Source organism: Rhipicephalus microplus, chromosome 1 (genome assembly GCF_043290135.1).
Source record: "Rhipicephalus microplus isolate Deutch F79 chromosome 1, USDA_Rmic, whole genome shotgun sequence".
Classification (NCBI taxonomy): domain Eukaryota; kingdom Metazoa; phylum Arthropoda; class Arachnida; order Ixodida; family Ixodidae; genus Rhipicephalus; species Rhipicephalus microplus.
The window spans coordinates 32827684-32848057 of NC_134700.1; the positions used below are offsets into that span (position 1 = coordinate 32827684).

The 20374-nt window shown below is 48.1% G+C and overlaps 1 protein-coding gene across 7 annotated transcripts in view; it reads right to left on the reverse strand.

Annotated features, from left to right (window-relative positions):
• Positions 1 to 19056: 19056 nt before the first annotated feature.
• Nipped-A (Transcription-associated protein Nipped-A) overlaps positions 19057 to 20374 on the reverse strand; it is a 991444-nt gene continuing 990126 nt past the window's right edge. For all 7 annotated transcript variants that reach the window (XM_075869412.1, XM_075869408.1, XM_075869400.1 and 4 more), the window contains one exon: positions 19057 to 19564. In XM_075869412.1, the coding sequence (XP_075725527.1) occupies positions 19455 to 19564 (110 nt within the window). In that variant the 3' untranslated portion in view covers positions 19057 to 19454. The remainder of the gene's footprint in view (positions 19565 to 20374) is intronic.

Genomic DNA, 20374 nt, shown 5'->3' on the forward strand with positions numbered 1-20374 from the left:
CCGAGTTTTGCTTGTCGCGAAGGACAAGGTCGACGATGAAATAAATGCGTTCGCACAGTTCACGTGTGACTGACCGGACGCACATGCATGAAACCCCAGTGCGTCGGCGAAGTGTTCATACGATGAATGGAAACAACTTTATTTTTATGTTCTTACAAAGCCTGTGATCTCCGAAGGCCAGAGCTACTGCATTGCCGTCTGTTTTGTCAAGTGCGAACACGTACGGCCGTTCTCATCCGTTGCTACGTGAATGCTCCCGTGCTGTCACAGGCCACGCGTGTTATTGAGCAAGGCAGACAAGCTGTTTTGTAGTTAGATGGGCTAACGCCGTCGGCACTTGCCCTTGGGCATTGTTTATCAAGTGCTGATTGCCGAGAACATTGCGGTGACACGTCAGTATTTTTAAAGAAAGCGGCCTGCCGGTTACCTCGTCAGGTGATGGTACACTGAGCGACATAAAAAAAAAAAGTTGCCCGAGACTACGTTGCAGTGCACTTTTCTGTCATCAAAACTTTCATAAACCGTGGAAATCAACATTCCTTACACCTGTGCTGAAGAAACCAATGCAGCCAGCTGCATTTGAGTTTTTGTGTCTTTTTGCGTCTCGCCGATTAAGAGCACTAATTCACAAAACACTTTACCATAATAAATATAGTCAATCCTGCAAGAGTCATCGAAGATCCAATATTAAAGGGGCTGTGGACGGGACCACCACCAGCAGCGAGTCGGGCTAGTGAGGAGGCGCAAATGTTAAAACAATACATGCGTGAACAAGAAAAAAAAAGAAAGTATCGATAACTGCAATGGGACTTGAACCACCGACCTCACCAGTTCATGTGTTGCTTTAACCAACTACGCCACAGCTGCCTTTTTTTTCTTTCTTTATTGCCTGTGTACATACAACATTCACAAACGTATATACATCAAAGTAGAAACATGAAACAAAAAAAGAGGTAAAAAGCATCATATTTAACAGGCTTTTTAAAATTCCTTCATCTGTAGAAGGCTTTCTACTTGATGAAGCCGTTCGGGCACCTCTTGTTTAACCTTTTGTGATTCCACGAACGAACAGACAGATTGAAAGAAATATTGCCTAACCGGACGTGCATTAACATCAGCCTGGCGCACCGCCATTCTAGATTGCCATATACCGTGCAGGCCCAGTAACATAACTAGGTCGAAAGGTATTCCTTCTTCATTTGATACTGGTAGAAATCTGATGCCATAGGCATCGAGAGGCAGATCCTTTTTCAAAGTCCTTTGGAGAACATCCCAGAAAAAGACTGCATCCCAGCAGTCCAGGAAAACATGTTCAATTGTTTCCGGCTGTTTGCAGAGAAGGCAATCAACACCCCAAGGAACGAATAAGCCTTTTTCTTGCATCCATGTTTTCACTGGCAAGCTCCCATTGTGCAACTTAAAGAAAAAGGATTTTGCTCCAGGTAATACCTCCATTTTTTTTTACACGGCTTAAGACATTTTGGCCTGGGCCTACACGGTATAATGCTCTATATAGGGGAACGGGAAGAACTGATTCTACTAAATTTTTTGTATAACTTTTTGCGCGAAACCGTACTGAGGTATTCCAATGAAAAACGCGTTTTTAGAAAGAGACATGAATCAACAACTTCTTTTAGGAAACCTCTAATACTTGCCTTCATGTGAACAGATGCTACCACAAATTCTGGCAACCGTCTTCCAATCCTAAGCTGTGTAACAGTACGTATGAATGGGTCTAGATTATTTCGGAAAAACATAAACCGATTAACTAACTGACGAAGGTACAAATGACACAGACCAAGTCCTCCAGAGCGAACCCGTCTGAATAAGTTAGTTCTACTTGTTCGCTCCCAAGAAGAACCCCACAAGAAAACAGCAAATATTCGACGAAGCTTCTGTAGATTCACACGTGAACAATGCATTACCTGAAGGACATACCAGAGCTTACTGACTAAAAATGCGTTACAAAAGGTCGCTCTGGCAAAAATTGATAGCTGGAAACCATTGAGTTGTTCAGCTTTTTCTCGTAGCTCCACGGCCTGACGCCGCCAGTATGGTTCACTGTCACAATAATATTCTAATGGCACACCTAGGTATCGTACGGGAGTAGTAGTCCATGAAGTACCAGCCACGAATTGTGGAGTCACAGGCCATTCGCCGTGCCAGTAACCCAGGCACTTGCTCCAGTTTACCAAACTACCACTTGCATTACAATAAAGGTTCACAATTTTTATGGTTTCAGCGATACTATCATAATCTTTACAAAACACAGCTATATAATCAGCGTATGCCAGTACCCGTACTTCAGATTCTTGTAGTTTGTACCCCACTATGTTACTGCTTTTCATGACTTTTTGGCAAATGACTCTATATAAATTGAAAATAGGAGGGAAGACAAAGGGCAGCCTTGTCGTACAAAACGTCTGACATTAATTCGTTTCACAAGAACTTTGTTAATTATTAGCCGAGTTTTACATCCAGTATATGCCATTTGAACTGTATCTCGAATGACTTTGCCAACATTGACATTGTCTAACAAAAGAAAAAGAATTTCGTGCGGTACTCGGTCAAATGCTTTTTCTAAATCTATCTGGATCATCGCGATGTGATCGTTTGTGGCATCGCAGCACTCCAATACACTTCGTGCTTTGTGAATGTTTGTGAATATAGTGCGCCTTTTAATCCCACATGTCTGGTGGTCACCTACAATGTTATTAATAACTGTCTGCAGTCTCCTTGCTAGCACTTTCATCAAAATCTTGTAGTCGATATTTGATAGACTGATTGGCTTGTACGATTTCACTTCATGTAATTTAACTGCGTCCTCAGTTTTTGGAATTAAATAGCAGAAAAGAAGGTGGCAGAGTCTTTATGTCTAAGGCTTCGTTAAAAACCGCTGCCAGGATCGGTGCTAGTTCGTGTTTGAATTCCTTATAAAATGCGGCTGTTAATCCATCCGGTCCTGGGGACTTTCCCAAATGGAGGGCAATGATTGCTTTTGTCACTTCCGGTTCAGAAATAGGACATTCTAGGCTGTCTTTCCTGCAATCCTCAACCTTCGGCATTAATTTTAAAAATTCATTCTTGAATTCATCTACATTTACTTTACATTTATCAAATAAAGTGGTGTAGTACTCGTTGAAAGCATCGTTTATATATCTTTGTTCACTTGTAACGTTACCCATGTATTCAATCTGATGTATAACATTCCGCTGAGCGTTTTGTTTTTCGAGACCAAGCATTGTTTTGGTCGGTTTCTCTCCTACGGTCATTTTCTCTGCCCTTGACCTTATTTGCGTGCCACGATACTTCTCCTCATCAATTTGTTCCTATTTGGACTTTACTGACCTTCTATCATTTGTGAATAAGCCTGGCGTTTTGCTGTCTTCTGCTAGCAGTTCTTCGAGATTTAAGCGTAGGGTTCTTTCTTCTTCACTCTTTCCGTGTTTTATTACACATGAGCGTTCTATAGCTATCAACTTTATATTCTGTTGAAATTGTTCCCACTTCACTCCGTATTTTTGGTCTCCACTATCTATGTTTACCAACGCCTCTCGAACGCTGTCCATAAATTTTTCATCTTCCAAGAGATTAGAATTCAGCTTCCAGTGTCCCAGTTAAATACTGGTCTACGTCTATTTCTTTTACCTATTACAATTGATACTAAGCAATGATCACTAAATGAAATAGGGAGGGCATTGTACTCACTGATAATCGAAATTAAATCCAGTGACACGTAGGCCCTATCTAGGCGCGCATGACTGGAGCCTTGGAAATGGGTATACAGTGTTGGTCCTTTACCAATACCCTCTGCAACATCCTCAAGGTCTAAGTCAGAAATTAGATTCGTTAACGCGACTGTGCTTGAGTCGTTGAAATTGGATGTACTTCTTTTATCATCGGCACTGATCACACAATTAAAATCTCCCATAAGGATGACTATGCGATCACATTCACAATAAGTACGAATTTCGTCGTACTTATTGTTACACACCGTTCATCAACTTTAAGTGGTGCATATAAACAAATCACTCGCCAATTAAGAGAAAAGAAGGTCGAATCACATACAACAAACCTTCCGGATGAGTCAGACGTGACGATTTGAACACTGGCACCTAAACTATTCCGCACAAAGATCACACACCCTGCCGACCTACCAACTGCATGACTGACGCTGGCGGTGTAGCATCCGGTGAAACGTTGCCGTAGGCTCTCGGTGGCGTCCACGCTCTCCAGTTTGATTTCCTGAACTGTAATAATGTCCAGGTCTTGGCCCATGGCTAGTCTGTAGAGATGAGTCTGTTTCTTTCTGGAAGCCAGTCCTCGTACATTGAGCGTCGCTGCTTTCACGAACCCGCTCAGCGATGTGATCGGTGAGCGGGTCCAAACTGAGAGCCCTGCACGTTCACTTATTGGGCTCTCGTCGTCCAGGGAGGATCCAGGTTGTTCACCTTTAGTTTGAGCGGCCATCGTCGCGTTTGAGCGATGACGACCGTTGTCGGGCAGCGTTTCGTTTCTTGCCTCCACTGACCACCTTTCACTGCACTTCCGACTTTACTTGTGTTTCGTCTACTTGAGCACCGTCGTCTGAATCGCGACGGCGTTTTGGAGACGCCGATTCTAATTCCATGCTTAAGGTATCCATGTCACTAGGCAAATCCTCATTTTCGTGTGTTTCGTTCGCCAAAGAGTGCTGTGAAGCCGAGTTTAGAGGAGTTGAAGCAGCGTTGGCCTGGGACGCCGGCGTTTCAGGGCGCGTTGCTTGCAGCTGCGACGTGGCGTGCATCGCAGGCGCAGGACGCGTCTGTTCGCTAGTCGTTGGGGTCGCTTCACTTCCCATCTTCCGCCCGGCGTTCGTGTCCAGGGCTGAAGAAACTTGCTTGCTTTTCTTCAGCACCGGCGTGTCGTCCGATGTCGTCTGCTTCTGTGGTGTCGCAGGCAAAGACGCTTGTTCAGATTCCTCCTCATCCATGAGAAGTTCACTCTGTTGAGTCTCTGGTCGTCGCCCTGCAGCTCGTGCGTATGAACGGTTGCACTCGTCCTGCTCATGACCGAAAGAGTGGCATTCGCTGCACCTTGGGACCTTACAATCGCGTCGCATATGCCCCGTGCTTCGGCACCGCAAGCACAAAGTCTGTCTTCCCGGCACCACGACCAGTGCCGTACTGCTGCCAATACGCACCTGATGGGGCAGTTGATCCACAGAAACGCCATCTAGCTCGTAGTTGCATGCGTATTACACGAGTGGTCGATTCAACTCCTTCAAAATCCTCGACTCTCCATCGGTCATCAATCACCTCCTTGACGTCGCCGTATTTATAGAAGGCACGTCGAATAGCGTCTTTTGTAACATCGAACGCTAGCCAGTGCAATTTCATTTTAACCTCTTGCCGCGTCGGGTCAATGATGAGACATACCCGGTCTTTAACTTTGAGAACGCCTGCGTCTGTCAGCGCTTTCTTTGCTTCCACGGTGTTCATGTTCAATAGCCACACGTGCGACATCTGATATGCTCCGATGCCACTTAGTTGCTGTATGACGCCTAAATCTTTGAGAGGTTTCCTGAAGTCGTCGATGCGGTACGGTCGGCCGCTGACGTCGCAGTGTAGAGCTACTGCTCGACGCATCACTTCACCTGATGGCAACGAAGGCAGAATAATCCTGTAGTCCTTTGGAACGAGGGGAGACGCTGTACCGCGGCCGGCGTCGGCCGCTGTCACTGCTCGGGATGAGCTTTCAATCATGCGTCTGCACCAACCGGCGTCCAGAAGCAGAATGACTACGCCACAGCTGCCGATCGGTTTGAGATGACAAACAAGCCGGTTTTGTATTGTTGTCACGCTAAACCTAAATAACATTTTTGTTCACTTTTTCGTTTGGACGTAATTTTAACGGCTTTTATCGTTATGTCTAGACATATCGCTAGACACTCCCGACTATTCAAACAAAGCGCCTAACCGGAAAATGCACACGTCACTTCCGTGCGGCGCAGCAGCCGTTTCTGTGTGGGGGTGGCTCGTGCGCCGCGCGGTGCAGCAGTCTTAACTTTTTAAGGCTGTGACATTTAAAAACACACTGTTTTAAATTGAGACTCGCATACCAGGTTTGATATTTAAGCCAATTAATTACGCAGGTTTCATTAAACAAAACACGTAACGAAAATTTTCTGCCAAAGAAGAAACAAACGAGGCAAAAGTATACAATAAATTTATGACTGTATTAAACGAACGTGTGGAGGAAGTTGTAACGTATGAAATGCATACACTTGGTGCGCAAAGGTCTTGAGGAACTATATCCAAGTGCTCAATGCGATGCTTTTGTCATCCCCAAAAAGTCCTTGTCAGGATCTTTTTCGGATCAATTGTTGTCCTTAGAAAGCACTCGAAGTTTGAACTGGCGCTAGTGCATTGCTTTTTTCATCTCCAAAACGTCCTTAAAATTACTTTTCAGGATAAATTATTGTTCTCAGAAAGCACTCGAAAAGTCATTTCCGGGTCAAACCAGCTTGTGTCATCCTCAGTAAGTACCAAGGTCAATGAGAACTGTGCGAGGACTATTGTACCATATGAGGACAACCTCAAGACATCGAGTGTTGTCTGGGAACCCTTTCTCCCATAGACTTCGTTTTTATCTTGCCCTGTCACCCACGCAGTCTCCAGCTCGGCGGTTCTCATCATCAGTTCACTCTGGGCAACCACCAATTCCTCCATTTTTTCCTCGATCTCGCTTTGTCACAATTGGTACAGCTTCCTCTGCGTTCGCATCCGCACTACCCCCCATTTTGAAACCCACCCCGCATCATGAACATTTTAGTCTTTTTCACCATGTCTTTTTTTGACATTCCTTTTGCACGAATCCACCACTGTCCGCGAGTGCCTGAATTGTCCCACAGGATGCGGCGTAGGACGAACACTCCTCGAAAGAAAAAGGTCTAAGCTAATACAAAAATTTACGCGGTCGGTGTACTTGCACCCAACAACATGATGGCAAAAGAAAAAGAAACACAAACAAGAAAACTACTAGGTGATTGACCAAGAGCAGCCATACAATGTAAAAAATGCAATAGACTACTGCCTTATCAATCGATACAAACAAGTTCGAAGCATTCAAAAACGCTCATCTGCGGAATCGATCCACAGCCCTAGGAAAACACGTGCACCCGCTGCCAAACCAACTCTCCAACTCATGTTGCAAGGGGCATGGATGGATGGATGCTATGGGCGTCCCCTTTATAATAGGGTAGTGACATGTGTGCCACCAAGCTTGCAAAAAATGAAAACATTCATTTTATGTTGGCCTAATGTTTCCTCTACTTTGATTAAATTGATCTTATCATAACAAAAAAATTTTGTTTCATCTCTACCTCTTCAGGGTGACTGACCTCATTTTCCCGCTGTTTCAGTCCTTCATTTCTACTTTCCTGCCAGCAATACCCTAAACGTCTCTTACTTGCTTCCATGGCGGATGTGTTCAGCTTTCCAAGTTTTTCCCAAAAACCCGAAGCCGCATGTAGGCTTGTACCCACACATATACCTCCATGGACATCGCCGAATTCAATCAGAATATGTTCTATCATTTTCTTAGCTCCTTCCCAGCATGTACAAGTAGCCGGGCAGGCTACCTACTAGGCTAAGCTTCGTAGGTAGCCTATCAGGCTCAGCAATGGTCAACGTTCCTGCCTTTCTTTTATCCTTATTTTTGATCTCTCTCTCTCTCTCTTTTAATTGAATTTCGATTTATGACTGCACGTTCCGAGGCATGCCTTCATCTAGCTTCAAATAGTAAAGCGCTTTCCCTTAAATTATCAAAAAACCTCTCCCACCTTATTTCGCTTTTGTGCAATGCTCCTTGTTGCCATTTGGCCCACACTGCCACTGCATATTTACTGGTGAACCTCCTAGTTCAGTTTCTCCACTTTTTGTGCACACTTTTCTTATACAAATACATTAACACTTTCTCGGCCCATCTACTCTCCATTTTCTTTCCTAAGCTTCTCAACGAATCTCATTTTGCTCAGAGCTTCCCTTACTTGAAAACCTGTTCATCCCATATTCCTTATTACAGCCTCATTCGTCGTGTTCTCGTGAGCACCCAACGCAAGGTGTCCCACACTCCTTTGACTTACATTCATTCCTGATTGCACCTCTGACTTCAAGAACACCACTGAATTCTCGAATGTGAGCCCTGGAACCATTACACCTTTCCACTAACCTCAAAGGACTTTTTACCTTTTGTATCCCCATAACGCTCTGTGCTTCATTATTGCAGCATTCCTTTTTCCCTTTGCTGCCGATGTTCTTTTCTGTACCTCCATGCATTATACCTCTCTCATTTATCCATACTTCAAGGCACTTGTACTCGCTTACCCTCGGTACCTCTTGGCCCTGTATTTAGACTGCCCGATCTTCGTGATCACCGAATACCATCAATCCACATTTCGTTCCACTAAATCCTAGCCCTAGAGCCTTGCCTTCATTTCCACATATATCTGCCGGCCACTGCATATCATCGTGACTGTGTGCAAATAGGACAATATCGTCTGCGTAAATAAACATCGAGGCTTCTGCTCAACCATCACGCCAGCCTGTTTGTGTAATGGAATAAACCCAACGTGGGTACCTTCAAGTGCTTTTTGCTTCTTCACCATGTACACCACCAATAACAGCGGGGACAAAGGACATTCCTGTCTCAGCCCCTTATTAATTTCAACGCTGTAGTTGCTAGTTATTCCTTCCCATTCTATGCACACTGCATTTCTTCGGTATATTTCTCTCAAAAGCTGTATACAGTCGTCACCTATGCCCATTTCCTTCAATACGTGCCACAAAATTTTCTGATTAACGTTGTCATATGCCCCAAAAATATCCAGATAAACTAAGTATAAGTGCCTCTTCTCTATAAGGGCCCTCGCTGCAGCGCCTCTAGCAGCATTGACACCTAGAGGGACCTTCTCTGGCAAAGCAAGCGCGCCCCACTCCGCACACCTCTCCCTTCTAGGCACCCTAACGCTGACTAAGCAGACAATCTGGTTCAGTAGGGGGCTGACGATGTTGGCAGACGGTCTGGAAGTAAAATGAAAGCATCTAGAGTCTTCAATTTCGTATTCGGTTGGCCGTTCCGACACTCTGGCTCGGAGTCACCCAAAGAGGTTTAACTCCTTGGAGTCACCAGATGCTCAGGCAGCTCACAACCTGAGCGTGAGAGACAGCGTACCCAGGGGCACTGGTGAAAATGCGTCGTGTGTTTTTTAAGACGATGGTCTTTCTTGGGGTAGTTTGATGCAAAAATTTTGGTCTTTTTGTCTTTGTCTATCTGTCCGTAGACTTGTCTGTTTGTCTCTTGTAACAATAACGCAAACGGCCCCAAACGATATAGGAGGCAAACCTTCTTGAATTAGTGCAGACCTTTATAGTAAGTAAGATAAAGTATGTGGCACCTTATCTAAAATTAAACCAAGCGGAACGGGGAAAGCTCGACACCATTATCAGGAAAAGTGTGAAAGTCGCGCTTGGACTTCCCCCGGATACGCCCACCGATAGACTTATGAAGTTAGGGGTATCTAACACCCTCGATGAGCTGATTGAGGCTACTGTGACTGCACAACATCAAAGGCTACTCGGATCTAAAACGCGGAGAGCAATATATTAAAGAGATTGGGCTATGAACCTACGCATGAGCATGCGCATTCAAAAGACTTACCGGTAGAGACCAGAGACCGGATAAAGATACCTCCGCTACCGTGAAACATGAATCCTACCTTTCAGGAAGGCAGGCATAAAGCCAGGGCAGAGGCATTACAATCCAGGTACACGAGTCTACAAGAAATCGCGTATACAGATGCTGCGGAATATGAAAGCAAAGCGGCACACACAGCAGTGGCAGTCAGGGAAGATGGCAGCCTGATGGCGTGCTGCACAGTTCGTGGTGTAGAGACTGTTGAGGCCAAGGAAATGGCCATAGCTTTGGCCATCATTCAAAAGGGGGTTAGGGTGGTCGTCAGGGACTCCAAAAACGCCGTGAGAAATTATGAATCGGGAAGGGTGACTCAGACTGTCGTCTGTATATTAAACATGATAGGAGTACCCAAAGAGCTGGTTCTGCTTGTATGGGCTCCAGCTCACCAGGGACTTAGAGGGAACGAGGAGGCTCATTCGGTCACCGGAGGTCTCACTTACCAGTCGACCCCTGGAATCTCCCAAGTTACCGAACAAAGCGGTAAGGATATGCATACATACCATGAAATCCTCACACATTACAGGCTGAATGGGCAAGTATAACTGAGAGCAGATAACTCACTGAGTAAAAAGACAAGATTTTGTGGGTGACGTTACAGACCGGAGTGTTTCCAAACTCCGCACTTTACAGCAAGTGCCACCCAGCAGTTTTCGGTACCAGTGTAAATTTTGTGATGAGGTAGCGAATTCGGTCCACATGGTGTGGACATGTCGAAGTCAAAACAATGGTTCCCACACTGTAGAATCCTGGGAGGCCCTGCTGCACAGCCCAGACCTTAACGTTCAGCGCGACATCATCAGTCAAGCTCTTGCTGCTGTCGTATCCCAAGAGATTCCGGCGACAGCTAGGGGCGACGGGCCATGCCTGAAGTAATTGACTGACTTTTTAATAAAGTTTTCTCTCTCTCTCTCCAAACTGCCAACCCCATCTGCAGCTCCCACCAATATTGCTCAAGTTTCAGCATTCACACTTGTGCGATTTACGATTAAAAAGCAACTATTGTGCATATCTGAGGCACAATAATAGCACGTCAATATTCTGTGTGTGTTTATACTAGAGAAGGCCCCCATAAGTAATAGACACTTTTCAAGTTTCAGCACCACCTATTGAACGAAACTGAAAACACATTTTTTTCGCCATGTCTTGTTCACCCACGGTGATGCTAGCTGCTGATGCCAGTAAGCGATTATCACTGTGTATGTGGGATGTGGTTGTCAGTCGCAGAGACTAAAGGTGGGACGCCCGAAAGGACGCACATCGGCCAAATCTGGAAGCGGCGCCACTGCAGCTCTTGCATCTTCGGGCGGCGGATGGGCTGTTATGATCGGCAGAGCAAAGAAATGGCCTCCAAGGGACGCTCATTGGGGTACCGACCAAACGGTCCTGCAGGAACGCAAGCGGTGTCCGTGTGCATTGCAGACAACACTCATCGGCGTCACCGGGACGCACAGCCCGCCAGCTCGCACGAGTGAACAAGATATGGCGGAAGAGCCATGTTGCCAGACTGAATTTTCTAAGGGGTCTATTCTAAGGACCGTAGCATTTATAACGCTCCGCTGACAATGCAATGCTTTGCTAAGATGACACAGTGGTGGCACCTGCCAGTCGCTTTGCATTCTATACCTTATCGACTCTAAGACAGGCGCACAAGCCTTGCTTCATTTTTGAAGATAACTGCCAGATAGCGCGCGTCTAAACTACTTCGTTGCGCTCGTTCGCCTTTGCTGCACGGATCGAGACACTCAAACACAGTGTCTTCCAAATACCATTCACCGATTTTTCTCACGCAGCACATCAAAGAAACGTTTTGTTGACTCTCTCCAGGCGCAAGACTATCGTCTTTGGACGACATTTGCAGTGAAACATGGAGATAGGGGCTAATTTTTTTCATCCAGTGGCCGTAGCGAACCAACCGAATACGTCGGCATTCTCAGAGCAGTTAAAGGCCCTTGATTTAGGAAGGCAGTGACTATGGTGATGGGGCCCATCAATGCAGTATTCTCGTTAGATTGAGGCGGCCTGTAGATTGAGTAGTAGTGTAATCGTAATAGTGATGGGGTCTGTCATATGTATAGAGACGTGGCTGTAGCGACGAGCCCCATCGTCATAAAGCAATAACTACGTTGAGGGGGCCCGTTGCTGTAAATTTGTAGTTGAACGCCACCGCCTAACTGTTCTGGTGGTGCAGTGGCTTGAAGCGCAGTTGGGGATGCGGTTATGCTGCAGGCCATCAGTTCAAATCCCGTGTTGTTATTTATAAATTTTTTATAGTAATGCATCAATATTGCTACGGAAACGCGACAGAGAGGACGAAGAGCGCTTGTCTTGCGAGTGGATCGGTGCAGCACGGCAGCCATTCAGCCCCTATCCATCAGCCCATGTTCAAATAAACATCTTTCATCGTAACAGTTTGGTGAGAGATACTGGGTACGACAACGGCACTCCGTACGAATGATAACGCACCGACTGTAAAGATAATTCGGTAGTTCGCCGAAGTAAATGAATTGCTGGTTTGCCGCCAGAGATGGATTCCAACACGGAGCATCTGGCACCTGCTCCCGGTCGCCCTACACTGGCTGCCTCTAGTCACCCATGGCAACCCTACATCGAGCCACGAACCTTTGATGGAAAGGTGGTGAAGATGTGGACGCATGGCTAAGCTTCTACCAATGGGCAAATCGGTTTCATGGTTAGAATGTCACCGGTCAGCTCACCAATGTCGGCCTCTTCCTTAAGGAAACCACGTCTGTGTGGTATTGTGTGGTATGAAAACCACAAGGAGAGCTTGGCAACGTGGCAGAAGTTGGTCCCCGAGATTAGGAAGTGCTTCGGAGATCCAGCGGCCAAAAAAAAGCATGCCAAGCAAACGCAAATGCAGTGCGCTCAAGTTCCTAAAGAAACCTGCACAACGTACATTGAAAAAGTGCTCAAGTTGTGCAAGGTCCTGGACCCTCGGATTATCGAAGAGGACAAAGTAGGTCACCTTCTGAAATGAACTGAAGAAGACGTCTACCAGTACTTCATCGCAAGGAACAGTTTGGAGTCCGTGAGTGACGTCATCGTGCACTGCCACACATTTGAAGCCTTAATAGCTCAGCGCATCACACCTAAGTTTGGCCACTTGACTAACGTAACTACTGTCGCCAGCCTTGATGTCCCTCTAGTCCCGCCTGACTTTGTGTCAATTATCCGCGAAGTTGTGCGAAAAAAGCTCGTCCGACGTGAAGCGGCATTTATTCCATCTCCGCAGGTTCGGGAGCCTCTTCCTCCGAGCGATCCGGGTGTGACGTCTATCAACGCTGCTTCCGTTGATGCAAACAACTTCACACCTCGTCTAATGATACCAGTGATACCAAGCCCTCCAATGAATGACCATCTAAGTTACGAGGTCCACAACGGCTGCGAACGCAGTCTCTCAACCGTGGGGCAACCGCGCCAATTATCCTCTCACTGGCGATTGCAGCATGTCTGCTTCCAATGTGGCGTCCGCGGCCACGTCGCCCGATTTTATCCTCAGTGCCGTCGCATGTCAGCACTATCAAAGGACCGACCACGCACTTTCTATCCGCGCAACAATTACCATGATGACGGAACCAACGGGCCTTCCGGCGCTGATAGCAGGATGCCCGGCCGAATTACCGCAGCGACTCCCCAGCTGCCATGTGGAGCTTGACGCCGCCGCTTGCACGGCTGTATAAGTCTCCATCTCCTCAGTGATGTCTCATGTCCCCACCGCCAGGACACTAGGCGGGGCGACCGATGGAGGTGAGGTTGCGAGTCATCTTCAGCCACATTTACCCATGCCTCCAAGTCACCATGCATCACAACAAGAATGGTGTTGTAGTGGACAATGTTGCTACATCAGTCTTAGTGGACACGTGCGCGAGTGTATCTATCACCAATCTGGATTTCAAAACCAAACGCAACCAGCATCCGGACGAATACTTGCTGAAGTCTGTACGGGCGACGAACGAACTGTATCGTCTGGCTAACCCTCACGCCACTAACGCACGACAAGCGCACCCGACTTTTGCGGGGCATTTTAGGGGATGCAAGTTTGCAGACCTAGAAGAGCTCTCCACAGAGGCGATGTTCGTACAAGGGGACATGCTCGCAACGCAATCGTATTGCCGGCCTCCACTCGCAGCGCAGTCAATCGAGCCTCGCTGTGCGTGGAACGGCAGCGCGGTGGCCTCAGAAGCGTTTAGGAGTAACGCGTCAGCATCGTTTTCTGATGAGCATGTATCACGTGGTTGGAAGCTGCCAGGCTGCGCTTTGAACCCCTACGCTTACACGCTTCGTACGGCCCCCATGCCCCCGCGCACGACATTCCACGGTAGGAGCGCGTGGTCGACACGAGGCCTAACGAGCGGCGCGACCCGAAGCGAGGACCACCTGATCGAGGCAACTTACGATCGAGCTGGCGTGGTTTCTGCAGTCCTTGCTATTTCTGTGGTCGCTGGCGATGTGCCAGAGCACATCGCCAGCGAGTGCAACCACACACCGGGTTAGGAGCAAATGCGTGGTTCGGGAAACGGACAGCGCCTCCGGTGATCTACATCGGGCCCTGCGCGGTGATCAGTACTTCCACTGATACGTTTGAATCACTGGCACCCTCAGTCTGTCGAGCAGGTGATGAGTGGACTCGCCCACACCGCTTATCGAGTTAACGATAGCTCGAAAGAAGTTCGTAGCACTTTTGGATACTGGGGCAAGCGCTTATTTGTACGGTGATGACGTGTTGTGCCATGTCCGCAAGAACAATATCCGCTTGAGAAAAAGCAATGCCATCTTTCGCCTTGCTATGGACAGAGCACAATCGAGCGGCGCAGCTAGGCTAGTGATCTGCTGGGAAAAACGCGTGAGGTCACAACATTATGTGCATCTTCCTGGGCTGTCTATGTCTCTAATTCTGGGTTGAGATTTCTTCGCCAAGTCGGGTATTGTCGTTGATATTGCAAACGGCAATTACCAAGCAGGATGGAGACAAGCTAAAGCTGTTTTCGAAGGCCCCTGCATTGACAAAGACGTGCCAATGGCAGGGAGAGGCACGAGAACACGAGAAGGAAAGTGTACCGAGAAAGAGACTAACCACCCCACCGGAACAGTGTGCTGCGCTACAGGGAAGGTCAGTGCACCCGTTTTTGGTGGAGGCACAGACCCTGCCAGAAGAGGAAAAAGCGCAGCTGTCGTCCCTGTTGTACGAGTACGACGCGATATTCACCGACCACCCCGGCTGCACTATGCTGGTCAAACACAGAATTGACAGGAGTGATGCACGACCCTGGGAATGCGATCTCAGACCGATCAGCCCGGCTAAGCAGGAAGCACTTGATGCCGCCTTGGATGAACTCATACATGCAGGCGTAGTTCAGAGGTCAGACAGCCTATGGGGTTTCCCGATAGTTTTCGTTCTAAAACAAAACACTACATATTGCCTTTGTGTAGACTACCGCAGGCTTAATGGGGTAACAAAAAAGGACGCATGCCCTCTTCTCTCCATTTCTTCGCTAGTAACCAACCTAGGCGAGGCGAAGTACTTCACTACACTCGAAGCTAGCCGTGGATATTTTCAAATTGAGATGAACGAGCGGGATAAAAAAAAAATCGGCTTTCACATACCACAGAGAACTTTTTCAATTCAAGGAAATGTCTTTTGGCTTGGTGAAAGCTCCCGCTACGTATCAGAGGCTAATGAGCTTCTGGGAGACGCAAATAGGCAGCAGGCACTCTCATATCTAGACGACTAGTGGTTTACTTGAAAACGTTCGAAGACCACTTGCGCCACTAGAGCGACGTTCTAGAAAGGCTGAGGTCTGCGGGCATCACTCTGCACACAAAGCTCAGATAGCCACGGCCTAAATAACATTATTGGGATTCATGGTAGACGAGGGTCGCATTTTGCCAGATAAGGGTAAGCTTGAAGCAATAGTCAGCTATGGAAAGCCGAACAACATCGGTGAGCTGAGGCGCTTTCTGGGGATGGTGAACTTTTATTGCCAGTTGTAGTGACCTCGCTACTCACCGTAGCGGATGATCACCGCAGCTTCCCGCTTAGCGAGCCACAGGGTCGCGACTCCGCCACCTACTCGCGTGAAGCGCACCACTCCATGCGGGCTCTACTAACAAGACGTTTAGTGCGGCGCAGTGAAACAGACAGTATTCGAATAACAGAAATACACAAACACTTTATTGCCTTTGGCGGCACCCCAAAAAACAATGCATCGTCCGTTCCCAGGACGTGGAGAGCAAAGGCTCTCGCACGCGGACGTTAACGATATGGGAAAACCGCGAGCACGTCGCAGTTAGAGATGGTGAGCTTTGACACGCCGGTCAGCACAAGGTCCCTTGCGGCTATGCTGCGCACTCTCACGATGACCACTGGGCCTGGTCGTGAGAGTTGGGGCAAACCTTGGATGCGTAGGCCTACGGCAAGTGCGGCTTGACGTGGTGCAACCATGTCAAGCACTAGGGACCGCTCTTGGCTTAGCATACGGTACCGAAGACTCAAGTAAACACGCCTGCCGGGACGCCAAGGCCCCAAGGCAGGCTACAGTTTGGCGATTCCCAAAGGGGGCGCAGACGAAAGAAACACGTGCTTACCCGGCGCCGACCAACGGAGGAGAGACCTCTTTCGGCGCGCATGTGACTTGGCCTCCTGATTTTCGCAACCCCCAAGAACACGTGCTGCGCCCGCGCGTGGCGCCATCTATCGCCACGAGCCACTACAAGAGCATGAAAAGGGAACGGGTGTACGGCGGAATGCCCGAGAAATGGTCGGGGGCCAACTCAGATCCCCACACAGTTCATTCCAGACTGCGCGGCTGTGCAGGCACCTTTGGCGAAGCTCGTGAGGAATGGGGAGCGTTGGGCCTGGAGCCAAGAGAAAGAGGCCGCACTGCGTCGCCTCACGAAGTTGTTGGCCAACACGGCCGAGCTGCAGCTACCCGATCTGAACAGGGAGTTTGTGATTCACACAGATACAAGCGACCTGGGCTTAGGCGCAATTCTGCTTGTATGCACCTTCTTCTCTGAACCTGGGGAGATCTGCCGAATTCGATGGAGACCGTCCTCGCGGATTGCAGTGGAGTGCCAGTGGTGACATCAGCACACGCTGAATACGCAACGCAGCTGGAAGTAGAACCTTTACATAAAGCTTGGCATAATCTTAGCACTGCTAGGGCACAGCAGAAGGCGCAGTAAGACTGCACGCATCGGAATGTATACTGCGAAGTGGCCGATCTGGTGCTGCAGCGCCTTTATGTTTTCAGCGATGCTAGCAAACAGTTTTCTGGCTCACTGGCACCGAAATGGTCAGCGACGTATCGAGTGCGAGAGAAAGTTTCCTCTCCCGCTCGTGAACATGAAAGGCAAACCGAGCGGCGGACCAATGCATATATGCGACTTGAAACGCTATGTGTCAAGAGAGGAGCACGCTCGACACCGAGTGAGGAGCCCAGGACCGCGTTACTTCCTGCATCACAGGCGGAGACAACTCTCCACGGCAGGTCGTGTTTGATATGTTCTTCGCGAGGCGCAAAGGTTCGCGCGCAACACATGTGCGATAGTTAACCTGTTTTTTTTTTTTTCCGTGTCGACTTTCACCGAGCAGATGGAGAGTCAAAAGGAAGAGAGGTAGCTCGGAGAAGGAACCGCTCCTTTCGCCGGATGACCCCCAACACCATCCATGTCAGCATCGCAGCCCCACTCAACCAAGCAGCGCCACTTCCAACCCACCTTATCGCCCTCATCGTTGGGCCTTCACGCAAGAGGCCCCAGGGTGACCAACCACCAGACCAGCCGGGAGAGCCAGCTGCCTCGGAGCCGTTGTCAACAAGGAGCCTACCTAGCCGACCCATGGTTGTTCGGGCACCCTTCTGGTCTCTGCTGCCATGGCACGGCACTTCAAAAATGAGACTCCCGAGCCCGCCAGACCAGGGGAGCCGTGACCCGATGCAGCAGCCCATACCATGCTGGAGAGGGCAGCCTGGGGCCAGTGCTGAACAACACCAGTCACCAACTGGCTACCCCCAGTCGCCACCAACGACCTGAGTAGCAGGGGTCAACGTGGCCCGGTCCGGACCAGAGTACTACCGGAGCCGGATCCACTGTGGCAGTAATGGCAGCGAAAGCGACAGCAGTGGCACTAACGACGGCGGAGGTGACAGCTATGTGGCGATGACTGTCCATGATGAAAATGGAAACGGCAGCAGTGGTGGTAGCTACTTTCGATGCAGTGACAAGTGCGGGCACCAGTGTCCGAGGGCCAACCGGGCATGGATTGGGACCCCTTGTCCTAGCCTTTCTCGATGATGAATAACAAAATATTCTCATGGTTCAGTCTTTGTCGTTCGGGGGGGGGGGGGGGGGGGGGGCTTCTTAAGGGGGGCAGGATGTGGGGGAGCACGTGCACCCAGTCACCCTTTCCCTATTATAAATTTGATTGATGTGTGGAGTTTAACGTCCCAAAACCACCATATGATTATGAGAGACCCCGTAGTGGAGGGCTCCGGAAATTTGGACCACCTGGGGTTCGTTAACGTGCACCCAAATCTGAGCACACAGGCCTACATCATTTCCGCCTCCATCGGAAATGCAGCCGCCGCAGCCGGGATTTGAACCCGCGACCTGCAGGTCAGCAGCTGAGTACCTTAGCCACTAGACTACCGCGGCGGGGCAGTAGCAAGGACCTGACTGTTTCTTCGAGACACAAGTCACTAAAGCCTCTTGCGAAGGGATGGAACACCCCCACGGCCAGCGCTCGCGATCCCCTATTCCCGGTGCATATAACGGGTTTCCCTTCCCTCAGCGAGAGAACGTATTCTCGTCAAAGAAGAGAAACCGGAACGGAGAAAAAAACTGGCGTGCCGACTGGCGGACGCTCTCTCTAACACTGGCCACAAAAAAAGGTCGAACTCGGAACCCCCCTGCGAGCCAAGGACGAGTATGACTGAGCTTTAAGCGTCAACACCTCAGTCTCTACGTGACATTTTCGCGCTATCGCTAACGCATAGCAATAAAGTGTTGTTGTTGACATAGCCTGTTGTCTTATAAGCCTGAACCCGTGTAGCTGCAATGAGACAAGCTGCGGAAAGGGGACGTTAATCATGCACGGTACGACTTTGTGCTGCTGGAACATTAGCTATAGGCTTCTGCGTGAGCTGTACATAGGACGGACTCCCTAGAACATAGAGCTAGGCTGAGTTTACTTTCATAAAAAGTCTCTTGTTAATCAAACATTGACGAATTATCAGACCACACAGGTTGATATTCTATATACATCACATTAACAGAAACATGTCTGAAACTAGAGGCACGTGATGGAATTTCATTTTTTCTTTATTTTTGCAAACCTTAAAACTCAATGTACAAAACTCCACCCACTCACTTTGTTACCCTTCACTGTGCTACTTGCAGTTCAGTACAAAAAGTCAGTAGTGGCTATATTGACAATGTCCATGACAGTTTTCACCAATAATGAATCCTACATGGTGTCTATGCAAAGTACTAGGAAGGATAAAGGCCCTGGAGACTAAGCACATCTCATAAAAACACATGAGCTTTAAAGACAATCCTGGTGTTTCATGCGTCCTTACAGAATGCTGCGCAGGGCAGTCATTCAAAACACACTAATAGCTTCGTGATGAATAATATGGTGATTCACTGTACAACATTGGCATCTATACAAATGGGTTCTCGGATGAGTGGTGATGATTGTATCACAGCCACGGATGCCAGGCTGGGTCCATGCGACAGAGGTTGTCATGGCTGTTGGCTGCCGCCACCAGAGTGCTCACTTTACTGTCAGCACCATCAAATGTGGCCAATGCTGCAAAAAAAAAAAAAAAAAAGAACAAAATATTTCTGGCCGCTAATGTGAAACAACGAACATATATAACTAGTCTCTAGCATCATTAATTCTCCACATAGGTTTATTTAGAGAACATGATGCTTCAAATTTTATTAAATTTCACTTGTGCATTTCCCAATGTGGTGCTTAGAACGAACACTAGAAAACATACTAATGGAATTACATAGAGGCAACGCATTTTTTAAACTAACATTTATTTGAAAGGAATGTACATATAAATACATAACAAAGGACCAAAGAAAAATATAAAAAAAAGCTCGGAAGTTAGAAGAAAAGGGTCTATAAAGCCAAAGATGTGCATGCTTGGAAAAGAATAACACGTCAGCTTTGTGCCGTGGTACTGCTCCCATTCCTACGTCGCACCAGAAAAGAAAGTCTTGTCGGAATGGTGCTTCGATGGCATACCTCGCCAAGCCGTGCGATTTCCTTAATATTCTCCTTCACCTGTTGATTCTGGCTGCATGCAAGGACCGCAATGCCTACACTCGCAATGTCACACGTGGATGCCAGGGTGCCCCAATAACTTAGTTTAGACGCTCTCTTTTGTGGTGCTCACGAAGCCTATTGTTCAAACACATCCCGTCTGGCCTCCCACCTCGCATCAGAGGGATAGCGTTAACAATATATAACACATGGCACAATACTGAGCCTCCATGGTCTGTGCTGCAGCCTCTTTTCTCGTTGATTCAAGAGGTCCATCTGCAAAGGCTGGAAAGCCTTTTGGGGGCCGAAAAAGCCACCCGTTCCCCCGGTGCTTTCTCCTATTTT